This window comes from Cibotium barometz, chromosome 38 (assembly GCF_041138505.1).
Source record: "Cibotium barometz isolate CiBa-2024 chromosome 38, ASM4113850v1, whole genome shotgun sequence".
Lineage (NCBI taxonomy): Eukaryota > Viridiplantae > Streptophyta > Polypodiopsida > Cyatheales > Cibotiaceae > Cibotium > Cibotium barometz.
In genome coordinates this window covers 32,342,875-32,362,967 of record NC_141083.1, presented here as the reverse complement: position 1 = coordinate 32,362,967, position 20,093 = coordinate 32,342,875, and the positions used below count along the sequence as shown (strand labels likewise).

At 39.6% G+C, this 20,093-nt stretch overlaps 1 protein-coding gene across 1 annotated transcript; it reads left to right on the top strand.

The window, feature by feature from the left end:
• The first annotated feature begins 11,184 nt into the window (after window positions 1-11,184).
• Window positions 11,185-15,067, top strand: LOC147616613 (pentatricopeptide repeat-containing protein At2g27610-like). Its single transcript, XM_086777672.1, has 2 exons — window positions 11,185-11,616; window positions 11,685-15,067. Exons 1-2 carry the CDS (start codon window positions 11,536-11,538, stop codon window positions 14,559-14,561), a joined length of 2,958 nt encoding a protein of 985 aa, XP_086633798.1. The 5' UTR covers window positions 11,185-11,535; the 3' UTR covers window positions 14,562-15,067.
• Window positions 15,068-20,093: the final 5,026 nt, after the last annotated feature.

Genomic DNA, 20,093 nt, shown 5'->3' with positions numbered 1-20,093 from the left:
GAGAGGAGAGATAAAAATATCTCATTATTTATGAGTTTGACTCTTCCACACATGTGAATTAGGTGCCTCCTTCACGAGGGGAATTCCCCACACTGAGGTGTCAAAAATGCATCATTTCCTCTAAATATCTCTTTTTTTAAACTAATAAACCTTGTCCTTAGTCAACTCTTCATCTTATGTGAGTATTTACTTATTTTTGGGAGATTTTCGTTTATTCCTCAATTTATCTCCTCCCTACATTTGGATGAATCTTATTGGTCCATAGGAACCTTAATTGGAGCATAATTCAAAAATTTCTAAAAATCTGGACCCTTAGGCTAAGGTCCTTTATACCTATTTTTTATTAATTCTAATTTTACATTGGAAAGTTCTTTTTGAATTTCTGTTTCAGGGGAAACCATTTTAGACACACTAGGAGGATTTTTATATCCAAAAATATCTCAATTTTGATTTACCTCCCTTTAGATATTTTCTCTCTCTAGTCCAAAACAGGGTAAAACAGGATCTTTCTTTTATTTCAGAGAGGGGAATAATTATAAGATCAGAAGGGGAGGTTCTTAAATCACCTGCACAGCTCAAAAGCTGGAGGGAGGAATCTTACACCATCCTCACCAACAAAGTTCGATGCCAAAACGTCTTAGTTAGCAGCTATTCCTCAAAAAGTTTCCCATGCGCAACCATCTATCTTTTATAAGGAACTTAAAAGAAAATCCTTGGAGCCAACACCTCTTTATTAACAAACCTCACCAAAGGAGATGGCAATATGCTCAAAAGCCTCATCATCGAAAGTTACTCTGCAAGAGACTTGAACCTCATTGTCAACACCCATGAGTTTCAAACCTGCAACCTCAGCGCCAACTAATGTGAAGGAGGGCTCACAACCTCCCACTTCAACCAAAAAGAAAAATCCACCACCACAACAAAAATCAAGGTATCTTAATGGTATCAGAATGTGGGTGGAGAAGCAACTACTTGTTACTCAAGGCTACTACAAAGGTGCCAATCAAATTTGGGTGCCTCGACAGTCAAAGCCTCTTCCTCAACGCAGCACTGAGAGGCCAAGGAAAAATAAAAGTACTCCACAACACCATCCACAAAAGCCTATGTGAGTTCCTCAAAGAACTCCTCCAAGTCAACAAGGTGGGCATCCAAAAGATTACTGCAAGCACAAGGCTACTACCAAGGAAATACTAATGCTTGAATTTCCAAGCGCATCACAAAGTCCCCTAAGCTTGCACAAAGGAAACCTCAACACTAAAAGCATCAACCACCAATTTATAATGTTCATCAAAGATGGGTTCCTATGCATGTGCTTCAACAACAAGGATATTATGAAGGTAATGTGCACTTTTATCGCACGAGTCGGAGCTGGGGACTTGCCGAACACTGTATGCGAGCCACGAATGGCTGCAAGCATACAACCAGAAACTAGCAAGCTCTATAGAAAGCAAAAGTGTGTCACTCACCGCTCAAACCGCCGCCGTGAAGGATTCTCGCATCGCAGTGAAGAAAGAGCCGTCGTCGCCGCTCTACTGCCGTGCCGCCACATAGTGCTCGATCTCTCTCTCTCTCTCTCTCTCTCTCTCTCTCTCTCACGTACGCAAGAGAAGGGGAACGAGAAGATAAGGCAAGAGCACACTTTGTATTTAACACATTGAGAATGAGAGTTTTAGGGTTACATTTGACTCTTATAGGTGACTTAGCCGTTCACACATGGGCGCCCATACATGGCTGGCCGATCCTAACCCTTATCCTGCTGATATTCAAGGGGCACCTCTCATCGGCGATGATCACCCAATCCCTTTATCCTTTACATATGGTGCCGACAAGCCTGGCCCATGACTCAGAATACTTAAATTAATTACATGACGTAAAACATAGTACGTCTCAATGTCCATCATAGGTTAACAAGTAATACCATCATATGGTTTCCGAAAGCCTCACCACCGACTTTAACCCCAATAGCTTCACCTAAAGTTTGACAAGAATGGAAACCCAAGCAACAGCAAGCAAGTCACTCAACCACTCTCGTGCATTCAGCACCTACATTGTGTGTTCAAGCAACCCCAATGGTAACCAACCAGTAGTTTTACCTACCACCTTGACAACATTTGAGCAAAAATTCAAGAATCAATTCCCACATCTAACTTATGAGCGCATCAAAGACAAACTCATAATACTCTTTTCACCACTCTAGATATGAAGCGCAAGTGCAGAAGATACGTAGTAGATATAAGAACCTATTCTCTCAAAAAGGATAGTAGCCCACAAGAACCTATAGTTCACAAAGTGGTAGTTAAAAAAAAACACAAACATAAGGGAGTCACACATATGGCTTACCTAGAAGTGATAAAAATCACAAGCAACTCCCAAGGATCTTCAATAGGCAATTATATTTTGTTAAGCTTATAGCTTACTATTCTTTTGGCTATGTTAATGTAGCAAGTGCTTCATGTGTACATATCCATACTCATGCACTGTGGACGACATTTGCACCAAAGTCTCACCATCGACAACTTTTAGGTACATCTCTGGATGGGGGGGCGAAAGCCTGGTCAATGGTACAACCCATTGCTTGGAATTTTCCTTCAAATTTCAAACCTCTCCAAATGACGCTACCATCTTCACAAATCAATGATCTTCAATCCTTAGTGAAGATATCCCTCACAAGTTGACGTAATTCTTTCAATCCTCGCCAACCAGTCGACTTTAACATAGAGCAGTTCAATAAGAGTCTATATGACACTTCTTGTACTTCATGTATATCTGCTTTATAAGAGTACTTAAATATACATAAAAGCATAAAAAGCACATGAGAAGAAGCATGTAGGAACAAGTCCTACTCAACAATATTTGACATCGTGGTAGGCCAATTTCTTCAAATGATGAATGTCGAATCAAATGAGGAACTGAGAATCACCATCTCGTTCTGATGATTATGTCTACGTTTCTCCAGATCCATCCCTCTCTTCTCTCCCATTATTAACATCTCCTAGTTTCCCCCACTAACACAAATCACATGTAACCTTTCTTATGATTGCCAAAAACAAAGTGAGTTAAAAACCCAAAAAAATGCTCACACAAAAATAAAAAATACAATCATTCAATAAACCCCACCCTTCCACCCCGTTAGAAATTCCCAATAAATAACTATCCTTTTCATTCACTAACTAGATTTTCTTATTCCTTCCAGAGGAACAAAAGACCATTGAACGTCAATCAACATCCAAGCAATCTACAAGCATGTCAATTCTCTCCACACAAAGGTCTTTAACACGATCATGAGGATGTGATCGCCATCAGGAAGGGGGGAATGTTAACCCATTCCTAGGGTTAACAAGAGCTACCGCCATTATCTTACATCAAGGAGTCAAGATAGATACACCAAAAGGTCATACATTCAAGATATGAAGCAATGGTGTCCAAAGCTACAACTTGGACGGGCACCCATAATGGTGATGAAATACTTAAGAGACGATTCCCGCGTCAAGAGCGTGTGGGTAGTCATTGTAATAGCATTAGGCTTCTTATGAGCTAAAGTGCTCGACCGGCCACAGTTTAAGTGAGTGTGAACACTTATGGCCATTTATATGAGTGAATTTCTCTCATAATACAACGTACTCTCCCATTGTGCAATTGAGTCTTGCTCTTGCTAATCCGCTTGCTAATCTCTCTCTCTCTAATGCATGCTAGTGAGTGTGTGTGAGTGATGTGAGGTGAGAGGAGGGACAAGCACCCGTAGTGCAATGCAGCGGTGTAACAATGCTCATGGGAGGCGCGGTGGAATTGCTTCTCAACAAAGAGTTATAGAGCTTGGAGACCTCAAGGGTTACGAACTTGGCCATTTGGAAAGATCCTCACGACAGTTGCGGTTCACCAGGTAATCTCTTGTTGGATGTGTTTTAAGGGGGGTTAGGGTGAGCCATAACAGTGTTGGAATATTTCATACTCCCATCATTGTACAAAAATAGCATATGTTTGTTGCATGTGGCTGTAGCTTAAGAGATGATGACCATTCATATGTCAATTCTCCCACGATATTGTACTCTTGGTCTTAATGGGTGATGGCATTCGAAGACTTTTTTATTACACTTGAGCATTAGATATGGTGGTGGAGTCATGGTTACTCATATCCAAGAGGACTTATCTTGGAAAGTATAGCTATTGGCATAAGAGGAGATGTTGGCAAGAGCGTTGAGGTTGGACAATGAAGGATGGTGGTAGTGTGGCATAGAAACCTTCACTTGATGGGATGGGTACCTTGGTGGTGTGGTGTAGGATCGAGACTTGACAAGGTTGGTGATTAATACCATGGCACATGTACAAGGCTTATGGGGATGATTAGCATGAAAACATGGACTATATCCATTTAAATTTCAATATCAAAGGCTTAAGCCTTTGATAAAGCTTTGGGAAAGAAAGAACGACAGTTGACGGGCCAACAGCTTGGTGTGTGGTGGTGATGTGGCATAGGATGGCATGGCATGATTATTGAACAGGCTTGGAAAAGAGTATGAGAAGTTTTAGAGATCTATTAGAGTTTGGGAAACCTTTCGTGACTCTCTGGATCTTATAGCCCTTTTGATTAGTGAGGAGATGCAACTCTCGGGAGTAAATCATCCTCCAAAAATATGCAAGATCAAGCCTTCTAAATAGACACAAGTAGAGTTAGAGATATATCCTTATCTAGAGAGTAAGGTAGAGGTAGATCATTATCTAGAGACTAAGGTGAAATCGATCGTTATGGAAACATAAATTATGGACAATGACAACATGATTCTCAATCATTAAAAAAATGGAAGAGTCCACTCTAGAGCCAGAGGGATCTAGAGAGGACAAGGTGGATGGCAAAGAAACTAGGGTGGAAAGAGCATGGAGTGTTATTACTATGGAGAATCAATGGGAGCCAGAGGGGCCGAGGTGGATGGCAAAGAAATCAAGGAAAAATAGCATGGAGTGCTATTATTATGGAAAACCAAGTCATATAGCAAAGGATTACTATAGTAAGTAAAATGACATCAAAAGTGGAAATTTCCCATAAGACATCTTCAAGAAAGCAAGCTGAAGACATAAGTTAGCAGTTGTTTATGATGCAACACATGCTTAGCTCTATGACATGACCTACATTAGATTTAGAAGATGTTTGGTATGTGGATTCTGGTACTTCTAACCATATAACCAGGCATGGTGAGTGGTTTACCAATATTAAGAAAATAGAACAATGAGGGTATATGAAAACATGTAATCAACATGTTGGTAAGGTGCCATTGTCTATACAGGATGGTAAAATGAAGTACCTACCACGTGTACTTCAGTCCCAAATATTATTTTATTGGGACAAATGGCTGAGTAGAGTTCGCAAGTGAGGTTTAATTCTCAAGGATATTCTATGGAAGACTTCCAAAATCAAAGCTGCTTGGTTGTAAAGGGTAATGAAAATGGCAGAATGTTTACTTTCAATGTTAGCATGCCTGAGGTGAAAGCAACCATGTTTGCACATAGGACTAGTGTCATTGTAGACATTGACATAGTATAAGCGCATTGGTCATTTGAATATATAGCGAGCTAAAGTATATGTATGCCAAGAATATTATTCTAGGTTTACCAAATTTTAACATTGATGGTATGCATAAAGTGTGTGAAACATGCCAATTTAGTAAGCAGTCTAAGTATGCATTTCTGCATGATAAAAGATTATTAGGTGTTATATAATGTGATGCATGGGGACCAACTAAGACTGCATCAATTGCTTACATTATGAACATAACCCCCATTGCAGCAACAGTCCATAACTATTTTGGATACTTAAAAGTGTCATTTGTACATGTGCCAGATGAGGTAAGCAACAAGTTGGATCCTAAGGTAGAAAAGTGCATCTTTATTGGTTATTCCCTTGAACAAAAAGGGTACATACGCTGTAACCCTACTGAGTACTTTTACATGTAGTATACTCTTATCTTTTATGTATTATGTGCATTGAGAGAGTAATAAAATAAAAGAAATTCAACCATCCATCTCTCTCTCTCTCATGCTTTTCTACACTTGTGTGCATGTGTGTATGTGTGTGTGAAGAAGAAGCTTGCAACGAGCTCAAGCTCACCCTCCTCCCCACATTCACATGGTATGAGAGCGGTTTGCAAAGAGAGCTGAAGAGGCAAGCAAAGGAAGTGGTACACATATAAAGGTAATTCATCTCTTTTCCTTTAACTTGGAAGAAAATATTTACAGCATAGTCAAGGCAACAATCGTAGGCACAACACATTGGGTTTCCATCTTGGGTGAAGGAAGAAGACCCTGTAGTGTGCTTTTTCTAGTTGCACAATGTTTCTGTGCATGTTTTGCACACTCTATTGTGTGCATGGTGAATGTAAAGTACCTACATAGTATTTATGGATCTGCACATATATTGCAGATGTATGTATATGTGATTGGTTTGCATGGTTACATAAATAAATTTACAAAAACACTAGTTATTGTGTATGTATCTCTAAGAGATAGATTACTACAAATTGTAAATTTTCTAGGAGTGTAAAAGTTACTGCAAGTTCTAAGTGGTATATAGAATACCATATTTTGTGTAAGTGTGAAGGTGAAAGTGTGTGTCTACTTCATGAAGGAGAAAGATATGCTACAACTATTATGATGATCACACTAGGAAATTAGAAATCTAAAATCTTGGTTGAGAAAGAAAAAGATATGTGGACTAAGATCAGATGGTGTGGGAAAATATTTCTCTAATAAGTTCAATAATTTCTGGAGAGATCAAGGAATCAAGAAGGAGGAAAGTGTGGGTCTACTTCATGAAGGAGAAAGATGTGTTACAAGTGCTATGATGATCACACTAGGAAATTGTGGATCTACTTCTTCATGAAAGAGAAAAGTGAGATATTTGCTCACTTTCAAAAATGGTAAACCTTGGTTAAGAAGGAAAAAGATATGAAGATCAAATGCCTAAGATCAGATGGTGGGGGAGAATATTTCTCGAATAAGTTCAATAATTTTCGGAGAGATCAAGGAATCAAGAGGTAATTTACATAATGATGGGTATACAACCCATCATTATGAATATATAGTCAAGGTTATATAAGAGAAGAACAATTATTGTTAAATAAGATTTAAATCTTATTTTGAAAACTTTTTTTTGAAATCCTTTTTATCTTTGATTAGTGTAAATGTTAAATCTCGTCGAAGTCTCTTAGTATTTCTTAAATCTAATCACACACACACATACATGCACATGCACACATGTGCACGCACACACATACACACATGTATGTATATAGATGTATGTTTATATATATGTACATATACATACATATATATGTATATCTATACATCTATATACATTCATATGTGTGTGTGTGTGTGTGAATATATGTATATACATATATTCATAGACACACACACATACATACAATTATTTATATATATATATACACATACATATATATATATACATACATACATATATATATATGTATGTATGTATGTATGTATGTATATATATATATATATATTCACACACACACACATACATATATACATATACATATGTAGATATATGCATATAGATGTATATACATGTAGATATATGTATACATGTATATACATACATACATACATACATACATACATACATACATATATATATATGTATATATATATATATATATAGATAATGTATGTACACACACATATATATGAATATACATATACATACAAAAGTATGTGTGTATGCACATTGCATACACACACACATGTGTGTGTGTGTGTATGTGTATGTATGTATATATGTAGGTATGTATATGTATGAGTGTGTGTATGTATGTATATATGTACATATATATATGCATATATGTAGGTATGTATATGTATAAGTGTGTGTGTGTGTATACATATATATGTATATATGTATGCATATATATATATATATATATATACGTATGTATGTACATATGTATGTATGTATACACTTATACACACACACACACATATTTATGTATGTGTGTATGTGTATGCGCATATACATATGTGTACATATATATACATATATCTACACTTGTGTGTGTGTGTGTGTGTACATACATAAATGCATACATACATACACATACACACACAGACATGTGTATGTGTGTATATACATACATACATACATACATATATATTTACATATATATACACGTGAGTGTATATATATGTATATATATGTACATGCATAAGTACATACATGCATACACATACACATATACACACACCCACACCCACACCCACATGTGTATGTGTGTATATACATATATAAATATGTATACATATGTATATATATGTATATATATATATGTGTGTGTTTACATACACACAAACACACACACATGCATATAGATGTATATACATGTGCCTGTATATATATATATATATATATATATATATATATATATATATATATGTATGTATGTATGTATGTATGTATGTATGTATGTATATATACATGCATTTATTAAATACACAAACACACACACATATATTCATACACATATACATACATACATACATACATACATTCATACATATACATACATACATACATACATACATACATATACACGCGTGTGTATATGTATGTATATATGTTTGTATAGAAGTATGTATGTATATAATATATGTGTGCACACACACATGTATCATGCAAATTTCACTAGAGAAGGTGAGCCAATTTTGGGTGGCTACTATTAAGTGTTGGTAGGTCAAGAGATTTCCACATCTCCATGGTCATAGTATCATGTTTGGATCTCGTTGGATAGGAGCTCCTTTGAGTTCTATGCCTTTAGCAATTTGGAATCCCAACCAACATGGGAGGTACATGGTCTTGCTTTATGTTAGCAGGGACAACAATCATAGTGTAGAGTGAAGGAAGTAGGTTGCTATTTAGGTGCCTAAATTGAATGCCTGTGTGCAGGTACTGCCAGCCATGGCATCTATGGTACCTTATACTTGCACCCATGCTGCACCATTTAAATGAAAATGAGGATTGTAGGCATGTTCTATAAGCTCATCCTCAATGACTTTATTACAAGCGTGATATTTATTCATCAGGGCACTGGCAGCAAATATGCTAGTTCTCTTCATGGTCTCAGAATCATCATCGAAAAGCCATCTACCCATAGGTTAAGACTTCCATGTGTTGAGGCTAATTCGCATAGTCTGCTCCTTATTGTTTCTAAGTAGATTCAATTTGTTTCCCAATCATGGACCAAACATGTGTCACACTTGAATGGACGACCAAGAATTGCATCAAATATTCCAAGTCTTTGAAAATCCATCACGAAAAAGGTTTTTTTTTAAGTTAAGCTAATTGTGCTTATGTTTAAATCATGTACCATCCTTAACAGTTTATCTGAAGATTTGTCAATTAGTTTTATAACCATTTCGATTGGTTGAATTGTTGTTTTACCCCATTGTTCCCAACAATGCTTAGTGAGGATACTGAGTCCAACACTGCCATCTAGGATTGCTATCCCTTTTTTTTTTCCATACTCAATGGACAAGACAACATAGTTTCATCACTTTCAAAGTATTGATGGGAGTTAATTAATCTCATGGTTGGTGGAGCACCATGGTGTTTACATGGAGCTAGTGTGGGCTATTCTTGCTCCTCAATGCTCTCCCTATTTATGCAATAGAGATAGTGTTCTCTTCGCCTCTTTTCTTATAACCCTAATCTAGATTGTGTGGGAATGCTAATGTTGAGGGTTTGGGGCATGCTTACTTGATCAGCTTTTCTTTCTTCTTCTCCCTCTTTTTATCCTCCTTCTCTTCCTATTGAGCCTTTAGGCATAGCATAGCGGTGAAAGCTCTTGAGATTTTCCACTCCAAGCTTCAAAGAGGACCATTGCACAACCCATTTGACAAGGAACTGTAATAGTGTGACAACACAAGTGGGAGGAATGCCATGAATGTTGCTCTCCACACGTGAGGGTGAAGCTCTTGAGCTTGGCTCTAATTAGTAAAGGCCCCACGACACATGTTTGAGTGGCTAGTGCTAAGGTAGGTGCATATATCTTGAGGTTTATATTTCACACTTGCTAGGTGGTGGACTAGGGCTTGCTACCTTATAGGGTATAGCAACACTCTCTTTGTATCAAGGTTTTACTGGATCTTTAATCTTTTGATGCCATAGATCCTCAATGTTAATGGACTCGTTGTTGTTAGAGTCTTCTACTAGGATATATTTAAGGATTTTGAGATTGTGGTTGTGTGGCTTTATGCTTACCTCTATTTTGTGGTTGGCTTTGGGTCTCCACACCAACTATGGAGAATCCCTGGGTGCGTACTCTCTAGCTTCACATGCAAGAGAGGGAGCTTCCTTGTGGTTTTGTTCATGTCAAAACGAGCTCTTATGAGTCCTTAAACAATCTATCAAATAGATAGATTGTCTTCCCCTACAAGGTCTCCATTGGTTTCCTCGAGCATTTGTGTTGCTTTCAAATTTGGTTTGGGTAAGCTCATGGATTAGTTTAAGAGGTGTTAATAGTTCATATTCTTGCACATAGGTTCTAGTTGTGTGCGAATACTTTGAACCGATTCGAATAGATTGTCTTCCCCTATAAGGTCTTTATCAGTTTCCTTGAGCATTTGTGTTGGTTTCAAAATTGGTTTGGGTAAGAGCTCAGGGATTAGTTCAAGAGGTGTTAACAATCCATATTCTTACATTTATCCTAGCTGAAGTTCTAGTTGTGTGTGAACACTTTGAGCCGATTCTTGTGCATGCTCCATTTGAGCTTTTCTAGCACAAGGTTAGGATAATTCATGTGTTTTTCTCGTGCCCCTTGAGATTTTGGTAATCCAGTTTGGATTGTCACTTTGTCATCACCCTCACCGATGCGGTGAGAGCAGCCTTTCTTTTTGCAAGTAATAGCAATTTTTTTGTTTGTTTGTTGCGCTTGTTTCCTTGCGCAACAACCTTGGACATTGATGCTTCAACATCTTGTGTAGCTTCCAACTTCTTTGGAATTGGAGCTTTGGCAGTTCATCATTTTTTGTCCTTTGGTCCCTTGGCCATTGGAGGCTACTAAGATTTAGCCTCCTTTGATCATGATGCATGTTCTTTCACCCAACTGTGAGGTCAAAGCTTATACAACCTTTTTCTGTATAGCTGTTTTCACTTTAGCTTACAAGCACGTGAGCATGTTTGAGGGAACCGTCGTGATTAAGCAACGTTGCATACATAGGAGGTTGAGTCCCAGTAATGCAAGGTTTTATCATGTGTGGAGTTCTTTGCGGCTCTTAATGGTGATCCAGGTACAAGTGTCCCCACGCTGATCACATAGGGGTAGCAAAACATCATGGTGGAAAATAATTAAATGAACCTAGTCAAATAAGATCTGAGAAAACAACATATCAGGGTAATACAAATTGCATATCGGGAATTTGCATTTTCTTCGCGTTCTACTCCTATGCAGAGCTCACCACTTAACAACCCAAAAGAAGGGCTCACAGCTTAACAACCCAAAAGAAGGACTTCGTCTTGGGTCCCTCCCTATGGCATGTAGAGACATGGACTTCTTATGGAAGGAGTACTTCAGGGATCCCTCCCAATGGTGGGACAATCGAACCAGCAAGGTAAGCGCTGTTTTACGTGAGAGTACAGAAAACCTATTGGCTTTCCTGAGTATTGTTTTGCATCACAGACAAGCCCAAGATCCCCAGACTTCATACATAAAATGACGAAGGAGTCGCTGTGGATGGATGGCTGCTACAATTCATCTTGGGTCCAAGAGAAGCTCAGAAGAGGAGGACTGCAACGAGAGTTCTGTGTGCGGAAGGATAAGCGAATGACGAAGGCCAAGGAAATCCACCACAAACCACGACAAGGAGATAGCAACAGCAACCACCATGAGTTTCAAAAGGATACTGCTCTTGTAGCCTTACTAAAGGCTTGTGCCAAGCAAAAGGACCTGTGCAAAGGCAGCAGAATACATGCTGATATTCTCAAAAGGGGGTTGCTTGAAAAGAACATTTATGTAGGCACTGCCCTACTCAATATGTATGCCAAATGTGGTGCACTTGCAAAAGCGCATGAAGTGTTTGACGAGCTTCCAGTTCGGGATGTAGTCTCCTGGAATGCACTAATTGCAGGATATGCCCAACACGGGCATGGTCATGAGGCTCTGAACTGCTTTGGGCGGATGCGAGAGGAGGGTCTCTCCCCAAACGCAGTCACCTTTGCTTGCATATTAAAAGCCTGCGGCAGCATAGGAGCAGCTGAGAAGGGCAAAGAGGTACATGCTGAGGTTGTCAGGCAGGGCTTATTGGAAAAAGATATTGTGCTTGGCACTGCGTTGGTGGATATGTATGCCAAATGTGGTGCACTTGCAAAAGCGAATGAAGTGTTTGATGAGCTTCCAGTTCGGGATGTGTTCTCTTGGAGTGCCCTAATCGCAGGATATGTCCAACACGGGCATGGTGATAAGGCTCTCGACTGCTTTGGTCGGATGCGAGAGGAGGGTCTCTCCCCAAATGCAGTCACCTTTACTTCCATCTTGAAAGCCTGTGGCAGCATAGGAGCAGCTCAGAAGGGCAAAGAGATACATGCTGAGGTTGTCAGGCAAGGCTTATTGGAAAAAGATATTGTGGTTGGCACTGCGTTGGTGGATATGTATGCCAAATGTGGTGCACTTGCAAAAGCACAAGAAGTGTTTGATGAGCTTCCAATTCGGGGTGTAGTCTCCTGGAGTGCCCTAATCGCAGGATATGCGGAACATGGGCACAGTGATGAGGCTCTGAACTGCTTTGGACGGATGCGAGAGGAGGGTGTCTCCCCAAATGCAGTCACCTTTATTTGCATCTTGAAAGCCTGCGGCAGCATAGGAGCAGCTGAGAAGGGCAAAGAGGTACATGCTGAGGTCGTCAGGCAGGGCTTATTGGAAAAAGATATTGTGCTTGGTACTGCGTTGGTGGATATGTATGCCAAATGTGGTGCACTTGCAAAAGCGCAAGAAGTGTTTGACGAGCTTCTGGTTCGGGATGTAGTCTCCTGGAGTGTCCTAATCGCAGGATATGCCCAACACGGGCTTGGTGATGAAGCTCTGAACTGCTTTGATCGGATGCGAGGGGAGGGTCTCTCCGCAAATGCAGTCACCTTTATTTGCATCTTGAAAGCCTGTGGCAGCATAGGAGCAGTTGAGAAGGGCAAAGAGGTACATGCTGAGGTTGTCAGGCAGGGTTTATTGGAAAATGATATTGTGCTTGGCACTGCGTTGGTGGATATGTATGCCAAATGTGGTGCACTTGCAAAAGCGCAAGAAGTATTTGACGAGCTTCCAGTTCGGGACGTAGTCTCTTGGAATGCGCTAGTTGCAGGATATGCCGAACATGGGCATGGTGATGAGGCTCTGAACTGCTTTGGACAGATGCAAGAGGAGGGTCTCTCCCCAACTGCAGTCACCTTTATTTGCATCTTGAAAGCCTGCGGCAGCATAGGAGCAGCTGAGAAGGGCAAAGAGGTACATGCTGAGGTTGTCAGGCAGGGCTTATTGGAAAAAGAGATTCTGCTTGGCACTGCGTTGGTGGATATGTATGCCAAATGTGGTGCACTTGCAAAAGCACAAGAAGTATTTGACGAGCTTCCAGTTCGGAATGTAGTCTCCTGGAATGCGCTAGTCACAGGATATGCCCAGCTTGGAAAGGTTGAAACTGTTTTTGACTCATTCAATAAAATGATAGAAGAAGGTATAAAGCCAGATCTGGTCACGTTCGTTGTTTTGCTAACTGCGTGCAGTCACGCAGGTCTAGTGGATGAGGGGCAAATGTACTTTGAGACTATGAGCACAGTCCATAGCATCATGCCAACTCTAGAGCACCACACTTGCATGGTTGATCTTTTCAGCCGTGCAGGGCACTTTGACAAGGCAATAGGAGTGATTGAGACAATGCCACCTTCTGATTGTCTTCCGCTTTGGTCTGCTCTGTTGGGTGCTTGTCGAAAATGGGGAAATGTGAAGGTTGGAAGACTGGCCTTTGAACATGCAGTACAATTGGATGAAAAGGATGCTGCAGCATATGTCTGCATGAGTAATATATATGCAGCTGCTGGCATGCGAGAGGAAGCAGTCAAGGTTGAAGCTATGAGAATGGAAAATAGAGCATGGAAGATGCCAGAACATTGTTGGTGGACTGATGCAAGTGGAAATGTACATTCGTTTATTGTCGGGGATGACAGTCATTCCCAAGGCGAAAATATCTATGCGAAGCTAAAAGATACTGGTGAAAAAATATCGCAGGAAGGGTATTTCCCAGGTTTGCATTGGGTGTCACAAGACATTTCAGATGATGCAAAGGAAGATGCGTTATGCAGGCATAGTGAGAAGTTGGCCATCGCATCTGCCCTCATCAATACACCTGAAGGGACACCTATATGTGTTACGAAGAACATGCGGGTTTGTGGTGACTGCCATTTTGCTACATCGCTTATATCAAAAGTAGAGCAGCGCAGAATTCAGGTGAAAGATGCAAATCGCATTCACATTTTTGAGGATGGAAACTGTACTTGTGAGGAATATTGGTGATGGTAGTGCAACTGCCTAGACTTCTCTTTATTTCACTCCAAATGTTGTTGCCATACTGCTGAGGACAGAACTCTTCTCAGTGAGAAGTACATCCTACCTCCCAGTGGTCAGCTCAAACCAGTTTGATATCCTTTTCTCCATAGGATACAATGTTCACACTGCGGCTCTGAATACCATTAGAAGAGTGAACTTCCTTCTTATCTTAGACCATCCCTTGCCTGCTGCTGTATTCAGATGGGGCAAAGCATATGATGAGGTGAGATGAGACTTTATCTTGGAAGTCCTAAAGGAGATGGCAATTGGCAACACTTGTTATGTGTAACTTGTAACATATAGACTGTATAACTTGTAACATTTAGACTGCAGCCAGGGCTTCCACTAGCTGCTACAACTGAGCGATTCTTAACCATTTCAAGAGAAATGGGACTGAGATGACAAAACTAACAATTTACTGCATTGTAATACTTTAATTTAGGGCACAAAATCAAATGTGAAGTTATTTCTAATCCTTGTATATGTACTTGGGATATGAGAACATCATCAACCATAGCATGTGGTGGCGCTTTATTTAGAAGGCAGTAAATTATACATAGAAAACATCATGAATGCTCGGTGTGATGCAAACTCGGCACCTCTACCAAGAACCACGAGCATCCTATCCTCTTGGGGTCAAAGTTGCACCTTTTTCTTTCGCGGCATCTTTTTTTAAAATCGAATGTGTAAAATGTAATAAAAGGGAAAAGGCTTTATAATGCCAAGAATTTAACCTCCAATACTCCTAGACGATCCCAATGCCTCAATTCCAGAGGAGAGTGTACAAACAATGGAAACATTTGTAAAGCAAAAAGGTGCTCCTGGAAGCTGGCGCCAATTCATGTTGTCTTGTTGATGCAAGGATCGTTAGGGAGCTCACCTCAAAACCAAGCTAGAGTTAAACTCCATGGCTTCACCTCCTCGTGTGGGAAGCACATGCGTCAAATGGTTCTCGCCTTCGTTGTCAGACTGAAGCGGCTGCTTGTATTGTAGGTGTTGCAAACTGATGCAGCCAATGCTTGTATGGTCACCTTAAGCTCCAATCTACTTGGTTGCAATGCCTAGTCCCACAAGGAAAGAGTTGAGAACAGGACAAAGAAGTCTCGGGAGCTAAGAGACGACATTGCCTTCCCAAACCGTAAGTATTAGCATGCCCATGCACACACACAAGTGGATTGCAAGGAAGAATGAGAGTTGAGAGAACACTTAATCTATTGCACAAATGGGAAGTGTGGTTACAAAATAGAGAAATTGACTTATATACTTCATTTCTCACTAGGTCACTTGGGAGTAAGTTATTAGAGGATGGAATCGCCCTTAGTAATATTAGCCTTAGTAGTATCTTTTCTTTTGTAAGCATCAATAAAGTACAATGCTAGCTGAGCTCAATAGGTGATAGCCCTGATTTCGACCACTTGTATGTGGATAGTTCATGTGATAGGCAATTGTATCTGTATGTAAGAGTCGTGCAAATAGTAGATGAATTAGCATAAGTCAGTTTTTCATCTTGAACATTGTCTGTGTTATGTTTCTTTGATCAACGCTATTAAGTACATTATTCCAGATAATTAATTCTTCGATAATTTGGCAGTCCTACTACAGCATCTGAATACTTGGAAATGCTATGGTTTTCTTATTTTTTGGATTCTAGGACGTAGTGGTATGTATAGATTGGGCTTGGGTGAATAGTTTGCCACGTCTAGTAAAAGTTTGGACTCTGTATTGTTTGTTTTTTATTTGATCTATCCACTGTTGTCTTGCTTTGTCTTGTTTGGGTTCTTCTGTTCTTGCTATTGAGATGTATGCCTTGTATCATGATGTTTCATTTACCATTCCATATGTTATCCCATCATGTCGACTTGTTTTTGGTGTTTGGAGAGTGGTTTTAGCCACAATGGAGTAATGCGAAAACTATTGTTCGGCTAAGGCCTAAGAAGCGTGTATTTATGGGAGGCTAGGAATCCTCAAGGGTTGTCAATCCTTAAGTTCCAACATGGCCAATGCTTGGACTCAGTCAAGCAAGGGAATACCTATAGATAGCTCCCTCTTGAATCTTCTTCTCACTCTCTCTCTTTCCCTAGCTAGAGTGGGTGAATAAATCGGACTTCTACTTTGAAATAAATCAAGGAAGTGAGAAAGCAAAGGTTTACTTTTCCTCTGGAACGATATGCCCATAAGCAATACAAGCTCTACTTCTACCATACCCAAGTTTCCTATGGTCTATGGTTGTGGTGGGAAGTCAAATTTCAGGTTTAGTATTACTTCTTTGAGTCTTCTCATGGTGATGGAATGTTATGAGGAGTTAATTCTTCATAGAATATTTATATTCTCACATTTTCCGTTATTTATGAATTCTCGTAAACAGATTTAGATTGGGATGCCTTTCAAAATCCGAGTGTAGTGACTGTAGCTTACTTTACGCTAATGCGAGTGAATCCATACATGTAAAGGAATATTGATTGCATCGTCTTGCTATATATATATATATATTATTTGGGACATCTTAAAGCTCCCTTGTACATATTTAACTTTACAAGATATGGACACCGAGAGGGTATGGGTTAATGAGAGGGAGGTAGCTAGGGAGTGACAGAGTATGGGTTGAGGAGAGGGTGAGTGAGGGTGGCTTGAGAGGTAGCGAAGGAGTGAAAGGAGTGGAGAGGTACCGAAGGAGTGAGGGAGTATGGGTTGAGGAGAGGGTGAGCGAGGGTAGCTGGAGAGGTAGCAAGGGAGTATGGGTTGAGGAAAGGGTGAGGGGGAGGCGAGAGGGAGTGAGAGGGTAAGCTGGAAAAGAGAGTAATGAGGGATGAGAGAAAGGGGGTGAGGAAAGCCGTAGAAGGGGGGTGTGACTACTGAGAGAGGCAGGGGTGATTTTATAGTAGTAGGAGGGAGGGAGGAGGAGGAGGAGGACGGGGTGGAACGTGTGTGGGTGAGGGAGGGAGAGAGAGAAGAGGTCAAGAGGCAGCTAGCCGGTGGGTGAAGATGAAGAGGAAAAGAGGGAGAGTCACGTGGGTTGGTGGCCGATGGGAGAAGAAAACAAGCGAAGCATGGTCTACTAACACCACATTGAGGATAAGAGAGATCTAGCGAGCGAGGGAGGGAGGGCCGTGCGGAAGGAGACACAAAAGTGTGCGGGAAGGAGACGAGAAAGGGAAGCAGACGGGAAGGACTCCCAAATTTTTTGTAAATTTAAATTTATATATATATAAATAAAGTTAAGGGAGGTTCTCACATGCCAAAACAACAAAGGACATAATTTTACATCCTTCCCCCCTAAAAAATTTAAGATTTTCTTCTCGAAAATATGTAGCGAAAATCTTGATACAACTTAGACTCATCTTGCCTACATAATTTCAAGATGTCCTCATCTTGAAAATGTGTAGGGAAAATCTTGATACAATTTAGACTCATCTTCCCAGGTAGTATCTTCTATTGGGAAGTCTTTCCACCCACTGAACTAGATGTTCCCTAACAGTGGCTCTATTTTTGAGACTACTCTCTCTAGAATTAAGGATCCTGTTTGGTTGAGTTTTTATAATAATTTTCTCATCATCTAGGATATGGTAAGGACTAGGTATATAGGCTTACATGGAATACATTATGGTTTTTAAATGAGGGGGTAGCAATAACTCATAGGCTTAGTCACTGGTAATGACATGAGGTCCATAGTAGCAAAGGATTAACTTTTTATACTTTCCTAGAGATATACAGCTTCTTTTTGGACGTACCTTTAGAAAGACTATCTCCTTCTTTGAACAATCATTGAGTTCTTCTCACATCCGTGTAATGTTTTTATCTATCTTGGGCAGCTTTAATCTCCTTTCATTTGTTGATCCATGTCATCTAGCATTTGTTTAGAGGCTTCTACTCTATTCAATAGATCAAACCAATTTAATGGTGCTATACCTTGACCATATAAAGCCTTGAAAGGGAAGATACACTACAAGAGCTTGAGGGCATACCGACGCTAAAATACCGACGCAAATGTCGAACGTCGGTATGTCCGTCGTAATGTTGGAGGAGACAAGTCGGGCGGGGTATTTTCAAATTTTCGTTTCTCGACGCCTATACCGACGCGTATACCGACGCATATACCGACGCACATTCCGTAGTATATACCGACACATATACCGACGCATATTCCGTAGCATATACCGACGCTCGTAAGTTTTTTACAGCCGAGAGCCTATTTTCTGATTTTTTCGCAGAGAACGGCGCACAACAGTAGAGAAGGTCTCTTTCTCTCCCTCTCCTCTTTTTTCCTCTCTCCTCTTTTCTCCTTCTTTCTTCTTTTCTCCTCTTCTCCTTCTCCTAATATGTTCTTGCAATTGCTTTTACTTTTTAATTTAAGAATTAGAACGTTTAGGGTTTTGTGTTTTTTTGGCTCTCTATGCATGTTGAGAGCTCTCTATGTATGCATAGATCTCCTAATGCATGCATAGAGATTTTAGGGTTTTGTATTAGTTCTTATTCTTGTGTTTAATTTACTAATTATTTTGTTTAATATTTTGTTTTACAGCTCTTTCACCTCACCAATCTTTCACCAATCCTCTCCTTCAGCTTCGCAAAAAAGAGGTAGATCCTCTTTCGATTTTTCTTGTTTATACTATTTTCTATGAATTATTGCATCCCTGTTTTATGGTTTAGTGTTAGTTTTGGGTTCTTGTAAGCTTATACATAGGATTAATTTAATATCTATGCATAAAACCTATCATAAGCTTGCAATCTCTATGCATAGCCTTCTTGCAAGCTTTATGCATAAGCTCTATTCATAGAGCTTGCGAGCTTGTGAAATCTCTATGCATAAGCTCTATGCATAGGCTTTATGCATAGAGTTTGCAAGCTTATAAAATCTCTATGCATAGGTTTCTTACAAGCTTATAAAATCTCTATGCATAGGTTTCTTGAAAGCTTGCATGGACATTGTACATAGAGCTTGCGTAGCCTTCTTGTTGAAAGCTCTATGCATAGCCTTCTTGTAAAAGCTCAATGCATATGCTCTATGTATAGGCTTTATACATAGAGGTTGTAAGATTATGAAAGCTCTATACATAGGGCTTGTAAGCTTATGCAAGCTCTATACATAGAGTTTATGCATAGAGCTATATGAATCTAGCTGAATGCATGAATTAAGATCTATGCATAAAGCTTAATACATAATGTTTTATGTATAAATCTTATGGATGAGCTCTATGCATAAGGCTTCACATGCGTTATGTTTTTTTGCATAAACCTTTTTTTGATGTAGAGTGCCTTGCATGGATGGAAAGCATAAGCTTTTTGAATGTTTATACTCTCTTATACATATAACATATAAGTCTTATGCTCTGTTTTTCTATGCATAAGGTATTCTCTTTATTCATAGAGTTTATATATGTTATCAAGGTAAGATCTATTATCCATGTAAAACAAGATCATGTTTATTACACCATCGGGTGATGGGATTAAGGGTTAGCATAGTGTATAAGGCTTATAGCATAGAGCTTATGCATAAGTCTT

What these genes read in the sequence shown, in the direction of transcription:
- LOC147616613 (XM_086777672.1), top strand. Translation starts at nt 11,536, where the DNA reads ATGGCATGTAGAGACATGGACTTCTTATGGAAGGAGTACTTCAGGGAT. An exon ending in GGGACAATCGAACCAGCAAG is followed by an intron (nt 11,617 to 11,684) that starts GTAAGCGCTGTT and finishes TTTGCATCACAG; the next exon opens with ACAAGCCCAAGATCCCCAGA.